General features: G+C 43.5%; 1 protein-coding gene across 11 annotated transcripts in view; it reads left to right on the top strand.

Moving 5' to 3' along the window:
• Positions 1–24: 24 nt before the first annotated feature.
• The window catches only part of LOC306818597 (transmembrane protein 182-like), an 81,689-nt gene continuing 61,244 nt past the window's right edge, over positions 25–20,469 (top strand). For 7 of the 11 annotated variants that reach the window (XR_013778306.1, XR_013778307.1, XR_013778308.1 and 4 more), the window contains exons 1-6: positions 25–944; positions 2,509–2,614; positions 2,700–2,810; positions 2,884–3,021; positions 3,319–3,533; positions 4,414–4,483. Coding sequence is in view for 4 of the 11 variants with exons in the window: in XM_079336256.1 (XP_079192382.1) it covers positions 762–944; positions 2,509–2,614; positions 2,700–2,810; positions 2,884–3,021; positions 3,319–3,578 (798 nt within the window). In the remaining 7 variants the exon portion in view is untranslated. Of the gene's footprint in view, positions 945–2,508; positions 2,615–2,699; positions 2,811–2,883; positions 3,022–3,318; positions 3,609–4,413; positions 4,484–8,016; positions 8,036–9,226; positions 9,292–20,469 lie in introns of those variants that run through there. The other 4 variants (XM_079336257.1, XM_079336258.1, XM_079336259.1 and 1 more) reach the window with 4 other exon arrangements.

Genomic DNA, 20,469 nt, shown 5'->3' with positions numbered 1-20,469 from the left:
GAGCCTGCATGTTAAGATGGCTAATTGAGCCACAGTATTCGCCACTTTCCTAAATTAGAACCCTCTATTCATTTACACAATATGAGCCGAAGTTGGTACAGCAGGATACGTCGTTGTCGCTTTTGAGCAGACCCTTTTACCGAATACGGAAAGTTTAATGGCTCTTGTGTTAGTTTCTGTAACGTCCTGCGCCAGTTCTCTTCAACTTTGGACGGGGCTGCGTTTGTTATCAGACCTGCCAAATCACGGCCTTTTAGCCCATATTTTTTTAGCTTCGGATAACTCCTCGCAACGAAGGTTTTCAGGAAAGTGAACATTGGCATGATTAAACATTAAAGAATTTATTTGACTCTATAGATTGCTCCTCTCCCATCTGTTTAAAAAGGACCTCCAAACTTTCTGACTTCACTTTCAGGGAACTGCCTGTGTCGTCCATCTTTATATAAAGTGTGTGTGCTGTGCTTCTACATGTTTAAATTTGGATTGGAGGAAATACCGTCAATGCCTTAATGTTATTTTAGTGAGAGGGAGAGTAACTGTATCCCTTCATAAGTGAGGCCAGAAGTTATTTTCATGTCCGTAGTTAGTGTTGTACTGTCCACAGGCGTGTTTCTCTCTCTACAGGGTCTCTTTGTTTCTCGACATAATAAATGTCAACCCCTTGTTGTCTTTGAAGTTGTAGTAGAGTAGACGGAGTCTGGCTGTAGACGAGTGACACTGTCCATGTAAGTTGTGTTCAGGGAGAACTCACAGGCTGCGTCATGACTCCGGCTGAGAGGCTGAAGGTGCTCCTCTTCTTGGCGCTGTTCTTCGGAGCGGTGGGGTTTCTGTTCACGCTGCTCTCCTGTGGGACCGAGTACTGGCTGCTGGCGGCCGAGACGTGCAACTCCGATGAGGGAAGCTTCGGAGGAAGTGGCCTGAAAAAGAGGAAGAGCAGCAGTGAGGTATTTACTTGAGTAGATGGTTTTAAACAGGAAGGAAAGTTGTAGAAATGAATCCAAGCAAAAGAAATGTAAGACCATAAAATTAAAGTGAAAGTAAAAATTGATGGAGAGAAAACAAAAGGTAAGATGTGCAATCATGTAGCCACAGTGATGAGATAGTAAATGGAAATTGTGAGAAATTACTTTTACTAAAAATTGAAACCAAAAAAAGCAAATGACTAAAATAAAAGTAAAACATTTTAAATTAGACTTGACAAGTTTACTGCCGTGTAAATCAAAAGTGTTGCACACTTTTCCATCCACTGTTACTCACCCTTTATAATTGAATTTTGATATGTTGGGACAGGCCCCTTGAGCTGTATCACCTTGTTTTGAAGGGGGTCCCATACAAATTTATCATATATAGTCATATAAGGACAAAACCTAACGCACTACAGACAGAACAAGCAAAATAACACATGCAACAGAGGACAGATGCATTAAAACTACAACAGTCACAGCTCTAGTCTCGACACCTTTAGATGAGAGGTTCAGTCAATACGCAGAAAAATTAACAGTGTTGACAGTACTGAAAACATACACGATCATTTTGAAGATAAGAAAAAGTGTTTTTAATAGGATTAAGGATCTCTTTGTGAAACTAAACTAAACTTTCTCCATCTGTGCATCGTGCTGCTTAAACCAAAGAAAACGAATGACATTCAAAGAGAACTATTCAGAAGTTTAATCAAAGAAACGAGGAGAGGACAAAATCAGTCAAGGGCAAAGAAAAAAGTGTTTTAAGTCGACGTTTAAAGTAGATCAAGTTGTATGCAGTCATTTACTTTCGCTCTAGAAACCCAAAGCCAAGCTTCTCTCATCTTTGTGTAATTATTAGAGCAGAAGAGAGAAAACCAGTGTGTGCACATGCAGGTCAGGAGAGACCGTGCACTACCTGCAGAATCAAAGTCAAACATTTGCACACGGTCGGTTCAAACTTCAAGCTTCAGTGCAAAAATACAAAGGCTTGAGGAATGGTTTATGTTTAATGTTTCTCTTCTTCCTGATCTTTGTCTCCCTCTTGTGGTGGTTTTAGTTATTGTCCCTGTTTTTGATCGTTCGGGAGATGATCTTCACTGATTTCCATTCATTAATGCACGTTTATCTCTGCTGGCTACGGCTGGGCGAAAGGACCAAAACTCATATCTGGATATTTAGTATCTGAATGATGATGCACATTTCGATATCTTGACCTATAAAGAAAGAAGAGAAACAAAGTCAGTTCTGGTCCAAATGTAACACAGAATTGATTATCAGCGAGCTGCTCGATGTCAACATGGACATGAAAAATAATGAAACCAGGTCGCCCCATGTGTGGAGGTCGTGTTCCTCCAGGTTGATGGCCCGGGTTCTCTCGTGTCATTACCCGCTCTTTCTCTTGGCTTGGCACTGTACTTTTAAAATAAAGGCGAAACAAAAAAACATGGACATGATGTGAAACTTGAATATCCTCATGTTCAAAGAATCAGAAGCAGAAAGTAGTTTCTTGTGATGGGTCATTAAATCTGCATCCTGTGTTTTGCAGACTCATCAGGCTTCAGGCGGAGTGAGGATCTTCCATGAGGGTCTGTTCTGGCGCTGCTCCTTCAGGGCTGATTCGGAGGAGTTCTCTACGTGGGACCTTTGGATCCGTGAGACTCTTTACGTCTGTGAAACTCGTCCAACGCATCAAAGTCTGACAAACACAAAGCATCACCACTGCCTCTTTCTCCTCAGCCAATCAGCCGTCACCGAAGCTCTGCAGTGCCGCTTTCCTCTTTCCATTTCCTGTTTATGAGCCATCGGGGGCGAAGCCAACGGAGCCGTATGAACACCCTTCTGCTATTGGTCGGTAAATGTCTTATTAAAATGATTAATCAATCCATTTCACATCATTATGAACTTTATTCTTTCCTTCCAGTTTTCAGGACATTCTGGAGCATCTTCCTGGTCGCAGGCTGGATGTCGGTCTTTATTGGTGGATTTGTAGTCATCTGTGCGGGACCACTGGCCAATCACAAGCTGTATAAAGTGGGCGGGGCTTTACAGCTGAGCGGCGGTAAGGACACCAAAAAAAAAAAAGCCCACACTCACGTTATCACTCTAAAATGTTTGAATCTGAGATCTGATCTTGAAGAAAGTTCTGACCTAGCGATTAACGCATTTCATCCTTTATTCAAGAACACATGGGCGCCAGTGGCCTAGTGGTTAGTTTGTACACCCCATGAACACAGCCTGGTTAGGGTCTGACCTGCGGCTCCTAACCTGCATGCCACTCCAAAGCAGAGTGACAGATTACACTGAAGGACATAATGAAGAAAACTGCTGATTGAAGGTGTGCCGTCTTGTGTGTCAGGTGCGGGTCTGCTGGCCGTGGTGCTCATGTACCTGACGTGGGTCCAGGTTTTGGACACTCTGGAGCAGTTTGTCCTCCGTCAGAGAGCCTCCTCCTGTCCCTCCTTCCAGCTCAGCATCCTGCTCGGCCCGTCTTTCCTTCTCGCTCCCGTCGCCGTCTTCTGCTGCCTGCTGGCTGGTCTGCTCTCGCTCCTCATTGGTCGGATGATTCAGGAGGTACGGAGACATAAAAACGAGAATGTTCCGGAAGCTGATGTTTGATTAAACTCTGTTTGAAACTGTGTTTTTTTTATTTTTCTTCAATTAAAAAAAGAAAAAGAAAAAAGTTTTAACTGCTTCAAAGTAATTCAAAATAAATATCCACGCTGACATCAGCTATTGAGAACGCTGTTTCTGTTGTGGTGAGATATTTTTAGTAAGGTGTCAGCTAACAGAGGAACATTATTTGATCACTTTAGGCCATCAATGAAATAACTTCAAATTAACTTTCTGAGAGAATAAGAAAAAAACACAGTGGTAAAAACCAAAAAGGAGGGGGGGAACGGGCGGGAATCACAGTGTCCCTCGCCACATGATAAGCAACATATGACCCATGATGATAATATGGAGATACAGAGATTCTGTTATTCAATAGCTTCTAGTCATGTGACCGGCACAGAGGCCAAATCGAGCTTGGATAGCAGCGGCCTCCACTGAACACTGAGTGGCGCTGAAACAGAACACGGGAGCCTGTTTCAAAGTCCTCACCAGAACTTCAGTCTGGTGATGTGTACATGTATTAAGTGGAGGATCCTTCCCCTTTGACAGACAGCTTGATGTATGTTCAGTGTGTCTGGGTCAATAGCGCTGCTGTTTGGGAAGTGAAGGGCAACAAAAAATCACCAAGTGAGCACTGATCAGCTGACAGGAGCGACCGAACCGTCTCTTTCAGTCGGCTCTGAGGCAGTGATGTCAGAGGAAGTGATATTTGACTTAGTAACACACAATATTTTACCTTGTGACGGGATCAGGGGAAATTTTCTGTTCCTTTAAGAGACAGCGCAGCGTCTAGAAGCACTAATTCATGGTCTCCTCCTCTCTGGGTTTCCTCTCTCAGGTTCAATTGATCGGCCAACAATCATAAAACGATGCGTCACAAGATCTGATTGACTGGAGAATATAAAAAGGTAAAGTGCAGGATTCATGTGTTCATTCTCAGCTTCACGCTGTCTTCTTCTTCTTCTTATATATTCCGCTGTCTTCTTCCTTGGTCATTTAACTGACAGTCACGTGACATTTATTTAGCACTGAGTCTGTAGAGAGCGGTTTTCATCCAATCAAAATATATATATTTTTTGGTGGGGGGCATACGAGTACAGAGGCTGTGGGCGGCCTGGGTTTGAATCCTTTCTCGCACGCCCTTCCTCACACTCTCTCTCAACGGTTTCTGCCTGTCCACTGTCTCTCATAGGAGGCATATGAAGCATCAAAAAATAAATAATCCCACAAATCAGCAGAACAAAGATCCTCTGCTGTCCACTGATCAGTTCAGAAATGATTTCTAATCTATGAAACTGATCCCGTTGCCATGAATCGTCCACGCTGGGCTTTGATTATAATGGATGAATCAGTTTAGACAAAGGAGCAGAAAAGATGTCCGCCTCTCATCTCAACATCAGGTCTGAAATATTGGGTCAGCAGGATGGAGATAATCATAAATTAGGCTGTCATAATCCATTTAGTGACTTCAGGGACGTCACAGAGTTGTGTGTAAAACGCCAAACGGCCACTAGAGGGCAGTGTTACACTAAGATCACGATGTCCAACGACGTCAGAGCTGAAATGCAAAGCTGGCGTCAGATAATGGAGGAGAAATTTGTAAGTGATAATTATTTCTGCAAACAAAAGAAAATGATATTTTTTTTTTTTCCTGTCGAGTTCAGAAACATTATATGAGGAGGGGGAGGGGCTTGTGCGGGCCCAGAGTCACACCTTGATAATTGGAAAAGGCAAACAGAAGTGAGACCTTGCAGTTATGGTGACAAAAAGGGGGGAGCAAAAAAAAAAAGAGAGAGAGCGAGTGAGCGAGCGCTCATCAGCAAGTCTTTCGATATTCCTTCAAGTCTGATGCCTCTTCATCTCCGCCGTGAACCAGGCGAGTGTAATTACACCTGAGCGTGTCACATTCACTTCCCCCGGCCTTCACCGCGTTTAAACTCGTGTCACCTCCTCACACGCGCACACACGCACGTGCGCGAGAGAGAGCGCCTCACGCCGTCGAAAGGGCGATCTTTATTTTCGTCAGGAGACGCAGTCATATCGCCCGCTTTCAATCTGGCCCAGCAGCACGGTGGCAGGTTCATTACCAAAAGCTCGCACACTTGATGTACTCTCTACACGAGCTCGATAGCCTTTACGTCACATCATCGCAGCAGGTCTTTGTCCGCAGGAGATAGAAATGTCCACAGCAATTACAGCAGCGGCCACAGAGACACCTGAGGAAGAAGAACTTCAACGCAGCAGAGCTCATCTCCGTTTGAATGCGTTTAACAGCTCAAGTCAAACCTTTGCTTCCATTCAAGTTTGTGTTTTGATTCGATGAGATGATTTAGACGTACAAACGCGAATGAAGCCGTAAATAGCTTTTATTTTTATTACGGATGGATTGCATCGTCTTTAAGTCGTCACCACAGGGGGGAAAAATAAAGTCAGAGAAGCTTTAATCAACGAGGCTGAAAGTGGAATCTTGAACTGTTTCAGCATGAGAGAAATGCCCATTTCTTTATAATGAGAAGGTAGAAGTGTGCACAGCAATGTCTGCAGCTGCATCGACGACACATGAAGAAGGAGCAACTTCAACACCATCTCTCATCTCCAATTTTCAGCTCCTCAGACGGACAGTTGGATTCAAAACCACCTTTTCTTTCCTGTAACCCCCCCCCCCACCTCTCATGTTGGTACGCTCCACTCTACCTCCTCCACAGGCCAACCCAGGGGGCGCAATTATTCAGGCCTTTGCTCAGCCAAGTAGAAGAAATTAGCCTCCTCTCCTGAACCAAGACCTTCTAACCTGCACCAGGACCCGGGGCTGCCTCTCTGACTCGAGTGACCCCCCGTGACTTCCCTCCGCGGACCTTGTTTTCCATACATATGAGCCCGAGCTGGCCGGAGCCACGCTTGGCTGCCATATGGGCCGTCTTTGCCCCAGCTGGCAGAGAGGGGCTGGGAGAGCTGCAGGCTGTGAAATACACCAAAAAAATAAAATAACAAAGCACCACCTACACCTTGATTTATCTTCGTGTAACCCCTCCTGGAAGGATGCTGGTGCCCTCGGGCCAACGCTGAGCTTTACAAAAACTCAACAAACAGCCCTATCGTCATTTTTATCAGGCTCGAAAAGCTCTGAGGAAAAAGATTTGGAAGGAAATTAAAAAATAAAATGCCTTTGTTGCAATTCAATGATGGGACTTGCAGTGCATTTCCAAAACCAAATGTGCAACTACACACTGAGAAGAACATAAAAGGTGAATAATGGTGACGTGGCGTGAAAGATAGTCGCAGGTGACTCCCTCTGTGCGTCTGCGCTCAGATCCTCCTCCCGTCGCTCTCTGGGTGGATTCTCCCTCCCTCCTTTTTCGCCTTCTCGGAGCAGTCGGGGGTGGATAATGAGGTGTGTGCGCCCCTGACTCCTGGACTACAGGAGGAGTCAGGAAAAAAACCCAAAAAAAACCCTTCAGGCGTGACCCTGCAGTTGCATCACGAGGTAGTGTTGTGAACGGCTGCGGTCGAGGAGGCTACCTCCAGCAGCAGTGTCTGTAAAATGAATCGCACTCAAACTTGATTTGGGTTGAATGAAAAGATGTCTGTCCGGGAATCTTCAGAAACAATTTTAAGTTTGGGCGACACAGCCTGTCTACAAACTGTGTTTACGGTCAGCCAATCATGAGTCAAGAGTCTCACAGTATCCCTCCAATATAGCCGTGCAAATACATCCGCCCCGATTCTGCCTTAATTCCTGAAGCTGTCTGCGTTTGTACTTTAAAAGCTTGCCAACTGAAGTTTTTTTTTTTTAATGCATGCGGGGTATTAAAAGAAGCTATTGTGTGTCTGCCTCCGAGTGGCTCTTTTAGCCGAGCTCAGACTCGCCATGTCTGACAAACGGGATTCAATTTGAGCGTTTAATTCTTTGTCTTACTTAAAACAGCGAAGTGACTATCCCTCTTACGGCCTTGTCTTCACTCCTCCTCTTCCTCCGCCGAGCCCGTCTGCTCTCTTCGTTCTCTCTATCTCCGCTTTATGACAGGCCTCTTACCTTGTGAATACAGATACCTGAGAGCTGAAGGCCTTATCGTAGCGGGGGCCAAATGAGACACGGGAGGAAAAAACGATGGCTTTTCTTTATCTTTGCCCCCTCTCCACCTCGGGACCGCTTTTCCCATCAGGTCACTGTGTGTACATTCAGAGAGGGTAAACTGATTCTATTGAACCACCTTCTCTCACCTGGTCCTCATGGCTCCAAATGGGCTTTCTGCTGTTTTTCCCATTTTCTCCCCTTCTTCTTCTGCTTCCCTTTCCCCTGGAAAAAAAAAAGAAAACGATCAACACCGTGTACTGGAAGAGAGAGAGGGAGAGAAGAGCGGAAGACGGCGAGAAAGATTAAATCCAAGTTTCTTTCATCCATGAGCGCTTTCATCTCTCTCTCTTTTTTTTTTTCAAACAGAGGGAATTATCAGCGCCACAACCGACACAGGCTTTTGACGAGGGCGATGGCGGCGAATAGGGAGGAGGAGGGAGGAGGCAAGAGGCAGGAGATGAGGGAGTTTGGTGGTTGCAGATCGTAGAGAGGGAATCCACTTCCCACGTTAGCTTACTGTAGCTGTCTCGCGTCTCGGTTTATCTACAGAGGGCCAGGGGTGCTTCTTTTTGTCTCGCCTCGCCGTTTCGCACTTTTTTTTGATATTGAATACTGCTTTAAGTGTCGCAGTTATTCAGGAAAAAAACCAATCAGGGAACTCGTAGCACTCGTCAATATCTCAATCCCACTTAAAGTTTGAGTGAAAACAAGCCAGGCTAACAGACCTCAACCAGGAGCAGTGCTAATCCACCTTTCCAAAAATGAAACCAAAACTAAAAAGATGATTCCCCCCATTTTGAATCCTTCAGAGACACTTGGCATGACGTCTAATCTCCACTGTTCTGACTGTTTTTTCATTAAATTTGTGTCGGGACTCATTTCGGAGGGGGAATGAATACAGATGTCAGGATGCCATCGAATCCCATCGCGGGGCCTTTTAATGAGATAACAGGCTTTAGTCAAAGAATTAGCACTATTGAAATAAAAAAATAAAAAAATAAAAAAAAACTGAATGAGATTAGTTCAATGGGATGTGGATGCAGAGTGGAACGAGACTTTGACTGTCGAGAGGAAGAGCGAAGGGGAGACCCGAGTCATATCAGACCTGCCCTGCCAAATCACAAATCTATTTCCGACACTGGTATTAATTATCAAACTAAAGCTGCTGTTGCATATTGATTCATCAGGGTGTGCGCTTGTATTATCTCCTATTAACCAGGGGGGGGGGGGAGAGAGATTATATGAAGCCTTTGGGGGCGTTTTATGGATCCTGTGAGACTGTTAAACCATGTCACGGACTCCAGAGCAACAAGACACGCTCCCTGTGTGTTTGTGTGTTTGCCCTGCTTCTTATGTGGGCTTGAATGCTCTCTTAAGCTTTAAATTTGATTATTTTAGTAAACATTTTTTCAATTAGCCCGATGATTATTATGGCCTTGAATATATTTCTGAATGCAAAGACATCTGTGTATATTTGGGTTGCAGATGGAGGATATTTGAAGCTAAATGAAGCAGCTACTTAAATGAGTGTTGAGCAGCAAACGGCTACAAGATGCTTTTTTTTTTTTTCTCCCAGACCGTCTACATGTGGTCCATAATTTGAGCTACATCGCAGCAAGTTGGGTGCAAAGACACAAAAGATCACAAAATCAAACCTGCTTAAACAGTTGTTGAAAATATGTAAAAGTATTTGTATAGTCGTACTGAAAATGCACCAAAGGGTCCTTAATACCCACAAAACAGCTAGCACAAAGAAACTAGCATTTGATTTTGCATGTAGCTATATGCTTGTGCGTGGGTCAAAATGAAGGGATATAAAATCACTGACAACCATTCTGTTAATTTATCCCAATAATATATAATAATACAAGAGAACCAACTCTACATGTGATAGCTTTAAGCTAGCAATGTAATCTCCAGTGTAACATGCTTGTATGTGTGTTTATGTGGGACGTGAATCTCTGAGAACCCACTGAGAACTTCTTTTCCATATCGTCTTTGCCTTCACTTTCCCCTCTTGTCTTGATGCATTTTAAAAAGGCAGGTTCATATTGCCTCTGGATAAGTTCAAATTGTATACTCAAGTTGATACACTTCACTTCATTCTGCTTTCGGCCATGTTTCACCCCTGTGCAATCGTCCAGCTCCTGATATTTGGCTCGCATTAAGTCTGAGCGCGAGGTAGCAGAGGACGTTGCTGTTGTGCCTGAACACCAATCTGCATTTACCCAAAGTAAAAAAAAAAACCTAACTCTGAGACTACAAGGGCCCTGAGGCTGTATTGTTTTCCAAAACTCCATTTGCAAACTTAACACCAAAGTCTTTGACTGTGCATCTCTTAATGAAAGGCTGTAGTAGTAACACAGAGGGAGTCGGTAGTCCACGTCCTCTGAGTCAGCCAACACTCCAAAGTGTGACTCTCGAGGAGGCAAACTCTGTGTGATAACGCGACAACAATCGTCATTTATTTCTCACCAAAAGACGACTGATGAGCACAATGGTTGTGAACCCCCCCCCCCCCCGATGGACAGCTCGTTCTTCTGCTGACCAGTTGAATGATGAATCCAATGACAATGACCAACACATTCCCCAAAGGAACAAAGGATTCGTTTGCACCTTGAATTGAGTAAGGGCTGTCGGAACTAGAGTTTGGTGTACAGTACGCTCTGCATGCAAAGCCCTGTTTGAGATTACCAGCAGGGGAGGTATATTACATCGTCACTGTGGCCGGTGTGGGTGGTAGCCACGCGCACACTTCACAAATAATGAGACCTCCAACGGTGTGACACCCATTTCACACATGGATGGCATCTGTGATTGGGAAACATATGTTTGTATTGATGTATAATTATGAGCATTGAGCTCCTCCACTTCCTCTAAGTTGAAATGACTCTGTGGTGTGTGTGATTGAATGTGTGTGTGTGTGAGGAAGACAAAGAGAGCAAGGGAGGGAAAGTGTGATGGAGAAAGAGCATCAACACCCTGCTGACTGCACTCAATCACTTTCTTAATTATACAGCGAGAACACAAGTCGCTGTCTGTCCGGAACCAAAGTCACAAATTCATCGCGCGATATCATCTTTCTCTTCTATATCACCTCCTCACTCTCTCCGCCCCCCCCCCCCCCCCCCCCCCCCGTCTACTGTTCAGGTGTTACACAGGTAGCAGAGCTGGAAATATAGTGATTATACAAGAGGCGTGAAGACTGGCGTTCGCCCCTGATGTTAGGATTGGGTGTGATGAATCTGCGGATGTGGGTGTCCGTCGTTCGCCACGACGATGCGGTGCAAGAGAAACAAAAAAAAAAAAAAGGAGAAATAATGGGTGAAAGATTTGCAAATTTCAGGGAGAAGTGGGATGAAAATGGGAAGAGAGACAGAGAGATTGGATTGGGGGAGGGGTGGTTAGAAAAGTGGAGGATGGGTGGGTGATGGGTGGGGGTGGGTGAGGAGGACGAAATGAGACCAAATTTTCTTTGGCAATCTCCGTGTTCCTGCTGCAGGTGCTGGGGCCATTTCACTAAAGCAGGGCCAGACGCGAATGTCATTAGTTCCTGAGCCCCAGGTGAATTTGCCACAGTTCCACATGATTAACCCAGATAATTGTGTGTTGATAGCGAGTATGGTCGATGGAATACAATTTTCGGGCCCAGATTCCTAAACAAACAGCTCAGCAGCGGCGGTGAGCCAGGGAGAGAGACGGGGATAACGGCGGCGTTGACGACAGCAACACTTGTGATGCCTGATGCGTTCACGTACAGAGGTTTACAAAGAGAGGGAGCGGAAGAAAGAAAGCGGGGCAAAGAGAAAGGAAGCTTCTTAAAGGGGTAGGAGATAATAAAAAAAAAGCAAGGTCAGCCATGGGTGACACTGGGGAAGTAGGATGGAAACAGCACTCTTTCATTCACAGTCTGATTTAATACCCTCCTGTCATTTCAAACATCAAAACACCTCATGGCAGAAAAGGCCCAGTGTAGGTGCTGGAAACATGGGTGTTTTTTGGGAGGGCGCTTTCCACAATATTTGACGACCTAAAGATAAAAATACTTTTTCAGTTGAATTTTCCCAGAGTTTATCCACTTCATTTGTTCTCTGCTAAAAGTAGTTCAGAGAGATTATAGATGAAATGTTGTCTTCATGCCTTTAGCAGAATGCCATGCATGTGTTTCTGATGTCAAAACCGTTTGATCGTAAAAAAAATCCTTTATACAATTACTTCAAAAAACTCAAAAAATTTAAATGAAAAAGGCAACTTGGGGCGTTCAATAGACATATAATCAACCTTTAAATTATGAACTGTAACATAGAATACTATATCTAATACTGTATCTACACATAGAGTAGATATGGTGCAACATTAGCATTATTTGAAACTTGCTTGCTCAGGTTTTGGTCTCCATTTTCTTCAATAGCAACACTCAAGTATTTACACTCTGCTATCTTGGTCTACAGGTAACTGATGTCGGCTGTGAGGTATTATATAAGCTGCTTTAGATATATTTTTTTAAATCAAACCTGCTTAAACTGAAAATATGTAAAAGTATTTGTATAGTCGTACTGAAAATGCACCAAAGGGTCCTTAAACCATCAAAGCATCTTCTACAGTAGCTGCAGCTCTGATTTCAGGTCCAGTTAAACGCTACCATAGGATTTGATTGGGAGTCTCAGAATGTTCTACTTTTGCTATCTGCACTTGCTCTTGCAATTTGCCTTCAGGCTGAACTTGCTGAGTGAGCATGAAAAACGTGAAGCCTTCCATACATATTCTCTGGCTTATACGATTTACAGTCCAACGTGAGGCGTTCATCAGCAGGGTGTGAGATTTATCTGAAGGTGAGAGACGCCGCTGAGTAAACACTCAGAGGATACAAACACGTGGATGTGAGAGGAGACGAAAGGATGTCGCCGTGTCTCATTGATGGACCAGAACTGCGTCACTTCTGCGAGCCGTCTGACTTTTAAACGTGCTCGTACTGTCATCCATTGAAAGTTGTATTTGTGGCCGAGGTTAAATGGATGGTGCCTTCACTTCCTGAGCAGTGATGTAATTTCCCATAGAGCCTCGGGGTTGATGGGACACTCGGCAGTATTGTCATGGATGATAAGTGTCCTTGTTGCTCTATTTTCTCTGTAAGACTGTTGACCCCAGGGATTGATTATTTCTAAATATTTATCTCCAATGCCTGAAACCACTCCTGTGGTACAAAGATACAAAATGCAACAAAATCAGTGGAAATACGTTTTTACCAAATGTTCACTTTGGAATAAACAGCAGCAGAAGTTTAGCAGGCGTTTTGAAGAGAGTCAGACCTCTGTAGCTGATATATCCTTAAGAGGAATACTCGACTGTCTGCTCGCCTTGTCCCTGAAGGCTTATCATGTGAAGAGCAGAAATAATAAATGTTTCTGTGAATAAAACCCCCTGCTCCATCGGCGCAAAAATACCTGTATCCACTGGTATTGTGCGGGATAAAATGAGGCTTGAATCAGGTAAGAAAAGGGAAGACTCAACCTGTTAGGCGCTGACAACACCTGTTTTACGAGAGGTGTGCGCCTTAATCTTGTTTTTTCTGCACACGTAGGCATCCTTGACTCCCAGGAATCTGGTTCTGTAGCCTGCCAAGTGAATTCGTAAAACATCATCAAAGAAGAGGATGAGGAGAAAGAAACACCAGGGTTTGTGTTCCCACCAGCCAGGAGATAAAAAACAAGTCAGGGAGCCGGGTAGAAAAGACTGGCAGTGAGGAGAGAGGAGAAAGAAAGAGAAAGAAGCAGAGACAGCCAATCTCCCCGGTGCATTCTGGGAGTTGAACCTGGCAGGAGAAATTAGTGGCGTGTGCGCTAAGTGAAAGGGATAATCCCTCTCTGACGGAGGAGAGAGGAGGGGAGTGCAGAGCAGTGCAGCAGTGATCCCTCCTGTGTTCCTGTGATTTTAGGTTCCAGGTTTATTTATTAAGAGGATAAGCTCTTCCTGTGTATGCAAACCTCAGAGGAGAGAGGAGTCGCCGTCACTCTGATACTAACACGAGGGTTGAGTTGAGGGTCTGCTTGCAACTTGGCATGATGCTGGCTGCAGGCCCAGACTAGGCATTCACTTGTTCAGTGTAAGATGTATGGTGTAAGGTGGATTCGAGATCCCCTGTGAAATAAACTCAGTGGAAACACAGATTAGCAGACCTGAACATAAAATATTATCTCGGGCACTCCTTCATTGATATTTTGATATGGCGACTCTTGAAGAACCATAAATTCAAGTGAAAGCTCAAGAGGGTGTTTTAGTGCCAAAACTAAGAGCCACCTTTTATTTCTCACTGGCAGACTGCCATATTGATACTGGAACAATTATAGAGCCTTTAACGTGTCCATAAAGACCAATCTGTGAATTAAGCTCACATTTAGGACTGAAACACTTCATGATTCTGTCTTTTAAAAGTTGCTACCTTGGCCACATGTCCACTCTTGTGCAAATATGGAGTCTTCTGGCTTCAAATGGTCCTAAATGAGGGCCCGTATACCAAGTTTAGGTTTAAAAATGGTAGTCCGAAAGAAAAATGCTGTAGGTGATTGATCACACGCTTTGTCCGATTCTTATTTCCAGTCAACGATTTACTTTACTTACTTTGTGCTTTATTTCAGACCCATAGTTCTATAGGTTTAGAGTGAGATTTCTGGTACGTAAGAATGGCTACGTCCAGGCATTGACATGTTCAGATCGATTTTGGCTTCAGAAAAAAAAAAAAAAGTAGTAATTTTCAACCCACTCGCAGTGATTATCTTTTTGTATTCATTCACAATAAGAAGAGCATCAGTAAGATCAACAAGGCGACCAGATGTTCTGTTCCACTTCAAATGGACACAAATGTCATATTTGGACAGACATTAAAAGATAAGATTCTATAAACCTTCTTTAACATGTGCAGCCCACTCAATCAGGGATTCTTGGATGATATCAAAAGCTAACCACATGAAATCAACCCTCCTACACACCTCTAAAGGCGTTTTCCTTTGCTGTACAGTACACAGGCTATGGCAAGCAAGTGTATAAATTATATGACAAGAGTGAAGCACGGATGAAAAATGAATGCACAGCTTGGCAAACCCAATTTATTGAAACTGAAAGAGCGTATCAATTGCATAAATATGTTTACCCGTATTGTTTTTCATTCGGTTAGCAGAGTAATGACAGAAGGATGTGTTAGGATACGTGTCTATCTGTCCATGTCTGCCCCTGATCGGCACAGAAAGACAGATCAGTACTTTTAGAAAGTTTGTGAACACTATTATCTACCCGAATGGAAACATTATTCAGTGGAAGTAGTGTTGAAATAACAAATCATTCTATAAACACTTTCTTCCCCCCTCAAACTTCTGATGCATATTCATGCTCTGACGGCCTCTCGCTTCTTTTCCCCTTCCCTGTTGATGAAGCGACATTTAGTTTATATGCAAGCCAGCTCCACTCATGTGAAATGGCGAGGTGGTGTAAAAACATTGTTTTAATGAAATTTGGAGGGGAAAAAAATGCTAGTTAAGTTAATGGCCGGAAATTTAAAGAGAAATATAAAAACTAAGGCAACAGTTGTATGCAGTTCCATATTACCATTCAGATGTGTGATATCCGTCATTTTGAGCCAGGCTAATGGCATGGCTGGTCCCATCTGGGTTATTTAAAGAGCTATTAGATGGTTATTCAAGGAATGTCAAGACATTGGTGGTCCAAAGAGGATTTATTCGGCTGATTTTGGCAGAACCATTACCCCACATTCAGTTTCTCTGATCAATGTCCTTGACATTTGGTTGAGACTTTCTTGTTCCCCTTTGGGAGAATTTGGGTGACGGCTTGGCGGCACCAATACGAGGGGCCAAATTCCCATTCGTATAATGCATTCAATCATGACTCGGCCTGCATTCATTGGTTCCTGTGATGGTCTCGTTGCCAGAGTTTGGAAGGTGTTTTACATCAGTGGATGGGTCTCAAACTTTATACTGCAATCATGACACAAGAAGTCATTTACATTTTACCGGGTGTGAATTCCTTTCTTCAGATATTCCCATGAATGCAACATTAGCCTGAGATGTACTTTGTGTTCAACAAATATTGGCATGTTTAAAACACTGAACTGATGGTGACAGTTGTAGATATGATGTTTGCTGTACTTTGGGAGGGATTTGTAGCATGACGATATTAGCATTCTGTCTTCAGCAATGCTACCTCAGCAGAACCTCCACGTGTTAACATAGCTGCTATCATATCGTAGCTGTGTAAATGTTGAGCTCTACATGAAAGTGTTTTGGAATTAATGTCAAATATCACCAGAAAATCTTGACTGTAAGTTGACCTGCATTAAGTAAAGGTCTTCAACTTCCAAAGATGTTCGATCATTAAGGGCGTCTGCATCCAATTGTTTGTTCAAGTGTACACATAGGCCTCTGTTTGCCTCATTCAAAAAAATTTTTTTCCCCCCATCGAGGCCAATCTCTTCTCCAACAAGCACTCAGCGATGAACATCCCTGAGCTAACGAGCGCCTCATCGATTCGTTCAGGACAAGGAGAGATAAGAGAACAAACAGGCTGAGTGAGAAAGGAGGGGGATGGTGGAGAAGAGACAAGGAGCAGAAAGAACCAGGAATACAGACAATCTTTGCCGTCTTTTAGACCCGGAAAGGTCTTCAGTTTCGTTCCACCTGTGAGTCGCATCGCTAGGAGATTCATCTGAAACACCTTATTATATGTTAAATGTCAGGGCTGCGTCATTAACAGGCTGCTCACTTGTATGACTGAACAATTTTTCAGCCAGCTGGAACTGTTCCTGGTGACACCAAAGTGTGGCGTCCGTGTCACATTAGCAGTGTACCTGTGAGAAGCGTTCACGCTGCTGATAACTTCTTAATGGTATCATCTCGCTCTCCATCTGCAGGGTAGTCTCCCGCTAACACTGAGCTTGCATAGTTTGTTGTACAGAAGTTCTCCTTCAAACTGTGAGATCTTTCTCACCATAACAAAGTCAAGCTGAACTTTTAACAGGAGCATCGAGTCCAACTTTGATTTAAAGGGATAAAACAATACAAAATAGTGCGCAAGCTAACTCTGGTCAGCATTTATTTCAGGTGCATCAAAGACGTCACATGTTTTTATGTAAATCTCTAAATAAATGCCGCCAAACAAACATCAATTCAGACTCAATGCTTCGAACAAACTGTTCATCCTCTCCTCATTTACCGTAGTTGGTTGTGAAATGAATTAGTACGACACCTTTTGAGAACGCGTTGAACCTGATCTTTTGACAGCATTGCACAGATCCACAAAAGGGAATGAAATCCTTTTGTAAATATCGAACTAAGAGCTCCCAGTCACAATAAGGACTCTCCTTGATAGCTGTCTCACAAGCCATCAAATGAGGCAGGTTGCTTGTTCCCACGGAGGGACTAGGATGAGGGCCAATTCTTCTTAGTGTCAGCGATAAAAATCCATCTGATTGAAATTGCAGTCCATTATGATATGAGGAGCGGGGTGGTAGTGAGATGGGTAAGATGGGGAAGAAGGAGAGAGTGGCGGCACAATTGCTGAGGTGCTCCTTTTCTTTTCATTCTCAGATGAAAGCTAATTACGCGGCGTGGCGAGAAGACGGGGCGGCGTGCGCGATGCAGGAAACCGGGAGCCGAGCTGGTTAATTGGGGTGTGCGATTACACAGGGCTGTAGTTAGAGGGAATTAGGCAACAACACACTCTGCAGCACGGCTCATCATGGGGAGGGTGAAAGGAACGGCGTTATCGCTGATTTGCTCCACACTCAGCAGACCTTGGCCACAGTAGACACTCTATGAGGTCTGCTGACAGAAATCGGACTTTTACATTTCAAGATAAACTGCTGTTTGTGCCAACATTTTGATATTGATCTCAAACTAGTTTTTCTCCGATATATTTTTAAAACAGGTCCACAGCGCCAGTGTTTGAACAAAAGAAACCAAAGTTCTAGATGTTTCCGGAACATAAAACCCCACATAAGGAATTACACTGATTTAAGGTTTCCCCCTTATTTTCCAAGTCTACCAAATCTGCAAGTATTGACTGACTCGAACCAAAACAAAGGTTGGTTGCCCAGGACCACCACACATTTTTGATGAGCAACGCCAAAGGAACACCTAAGGGTTAAGTGCTCTTCTTGAGGCCCCTACTATTCACATTTCGCACTAAATTTAAACCAATTGTTCTCATGTTATACTACCAACCTTCCACTTATGTGCCAATTCCTTCATCTTGAAGTTGGTACGTAACTTTGAGCCCCATCAAAGAGAACATTTGTATTGGTAGCCCGACATAACTGCACCTTTACTCTCCGTAGAATGACCTATAGCTTGAACCCTTTCTTAGCAAGAGCTCTATCGATGACACTTCAACGACCTGCACTTTAAGTTTCCCAACATTATCTCCATGCTAGATGCTCTTTATTGATCAGCGTCTCCGTCAAAGTGTCTCCCAGCCTCTCCATGTCCAGACTTGTCCTTTTATGTTGAGGAACAAAGGGACCGGCCATGACAAGAGGTTAGAAGGGTGAGTTAAGGGTTGTTACCTCTCCGCTCACAAACCAAAGGGAGCGTTCGATTGGGGTGTCAACGCTTTAAGCGTATTGTGAGGAACATCCGTCTTCCGAAGCCTTTATGTCTCACCTTCATTAGTTTGTTCTGGCATCACTCAATGCAGCTCACCTGTGAATGCTGGAGGAAAGAATAGTGCCTGGACTGTAAAAAATGCTAAACCTTCAAGGGAGCGAGATGTACAGTAACAAAAAACAGAACAGTGGATGTAAAGTCGGTCTGTTGGGGCACTAAGGAAACGTCCTCAACAGTAACTTGTTTTATTGGATCTTTTACCACCAACTATACTTTAAACAGGACGCAAGAACTCTTTTATACATTACCCAGCAGAAATATGCTTAATGGCGTCATATTTCAGCGAGGCCTAGACGTACCTTTCAGAACGTTATTAGACGTTAACTCACCTGAAAGCGTCTCCACAGCTTGTCTGATGCTGTGTGATCTTCGCATGAATATCAATCCGCACCTCTTGAGCGCTCCATTGTCCAGTTCTGGGTCGTGTTCCTGTCGCGCCCTGGTCCCTCCTTTTCAGAGAGGCCTGTTGTGTCCGGTTAAGCCCTCTCGACCATCCCGCGATGACCTCTCGTATCAAAGCTTCGTATCCAGACAAAGTAGCACACATCAAAGGTGCCGTATGTCCTGAAATAAAAGCACGTCGTCGTCGTCGTCGGACGGCTCTTGCCTTTGAACCTCGCCTGTCTCGATCTGTGTTACAAAGCTTCAATTAATCGACATCAGAACACTCAGAAACGTGGAAGCGGCGGTTTCCTCCTGTCTCTCATCGCCGGTCTTCTTGATACACAGACGCTTTGTTTCTGCTGAATTATTCTTGCCTAGTCAGCTGCTGTTATTGTTAATCAATCTTAACCACCCACACAGCGATGAAGGTAACTCTCAGATGAGAGCAAACACAGGCAGATTAGACTGAATGTGTTACAGGCGTCGGTGGATGTATGAAAGGGCGGCTGGTGTGATACTTGGGTGCAGCATTTGTGGGCTGTTTTTTGAGAGTTTTGAGGGTGTTTTTGATTCATGAGGTTGTGTTCAGAGGAGGCAGGAAGTGAGAGTGTAAAACAAATGGATGATAAATGTGACAGGTTCAACTAAGTAAAAAGTAAGTCAGCAGCTGTTCGAAGGAGTTTAATGGATAATACCAAGAAAAAGCAAAAGTAACGGGTAAAATATACACACAAAACCTCAAACAATTATTTCAGAGCGTTAAAAAGTGATAGAAAATGTTTGAAAGATTCATGCTAAAAATAAGTACTGAAATGTCTGAAAACGGAAGCAGGAACACATCTTTTGTATTTTCACAGAGCTAAACTGAGCTTATAAAGGCAGACAAAGTGTGTCCTGGATTTCATAGGTCATTCAAAATGCATCTAGAAGGAATAAGAGCTGTATGCAGGATTGGTGTGGCGTCAACGATAAAAACGACCACTAGATGTCACTCTAAGACGAGATAAAAATCTAAAGGCAGCCTGCTGTGCTAATGATGCTCGTACAGTCAGTGATTATCTGCACAATGTGGCTGAAAATAGACTTTGTATCTAATGCTAGAACTGAACGATTTTTGATACTGCAGATCTCTAAATGTTGAATGTAAACAAAGAAATGATACGCTTGAATAATGCCTGTGTATTTGTCTTTTCTACCAATCTCCTTGGCCTTCTACTCAGCATTTCTTTTACCACTTAAAAGTCGAAACATTTTTAATTGAATCTAAGAGAGACATATGCATTACATGTTTATTTTTTTCACGTTGATTTGAAGTTGTTATTTACATATTGTTCAAATGAAAAAGGAAAATGGTTGATATTTCATTGTGAGACATTTTATAAATTCCTCTTTAATGAGCAGCTCTTAAAACAAAATGCCTTTATGATCCAGTTTTCCTCCCAACCACCTCGCGCTCGCAGCGAGCCACCTCTCCTCAACAGATTGCCATTCAACCTAATTTATGCAGGGTAACCTTTTGTAAAATGTCCATATGCTTGCTATGCCTCCCTCCACACAGGCGTGTGCTAAGCAGCTCACTGTTAAACACAGATGGACCCAACTGCTGCAGAAATTCAGGCGAACATCTGTATGCAAGTGATCTAATGTGGCCACGTGCTATTATATCGCTTTCCCATATGGAAACAATCCACCGTATGTGTGTGTGCGCATGAAATACATTGGGGCAGGGAAATGTGATTTGCTTAAAAAATAAAGTGCAATTTTA

This window comes from Symphodus melops (genome assembly GCF_947650265.1).
Source record: "Symphodus melops genome assembly, chromosome: 23".
Classification (NCBI taxonomy): domain Eukaryota; kingdom Metazoa; phylum Chordata; class Actinopteri; order Labriformes; family Labridae; genus Symphodus; species Symphodus melops.
Note: the sequence above shows the minus strand (reverse complement) of the source record. Positions and strands in the feature narration are given on the sequence as shown.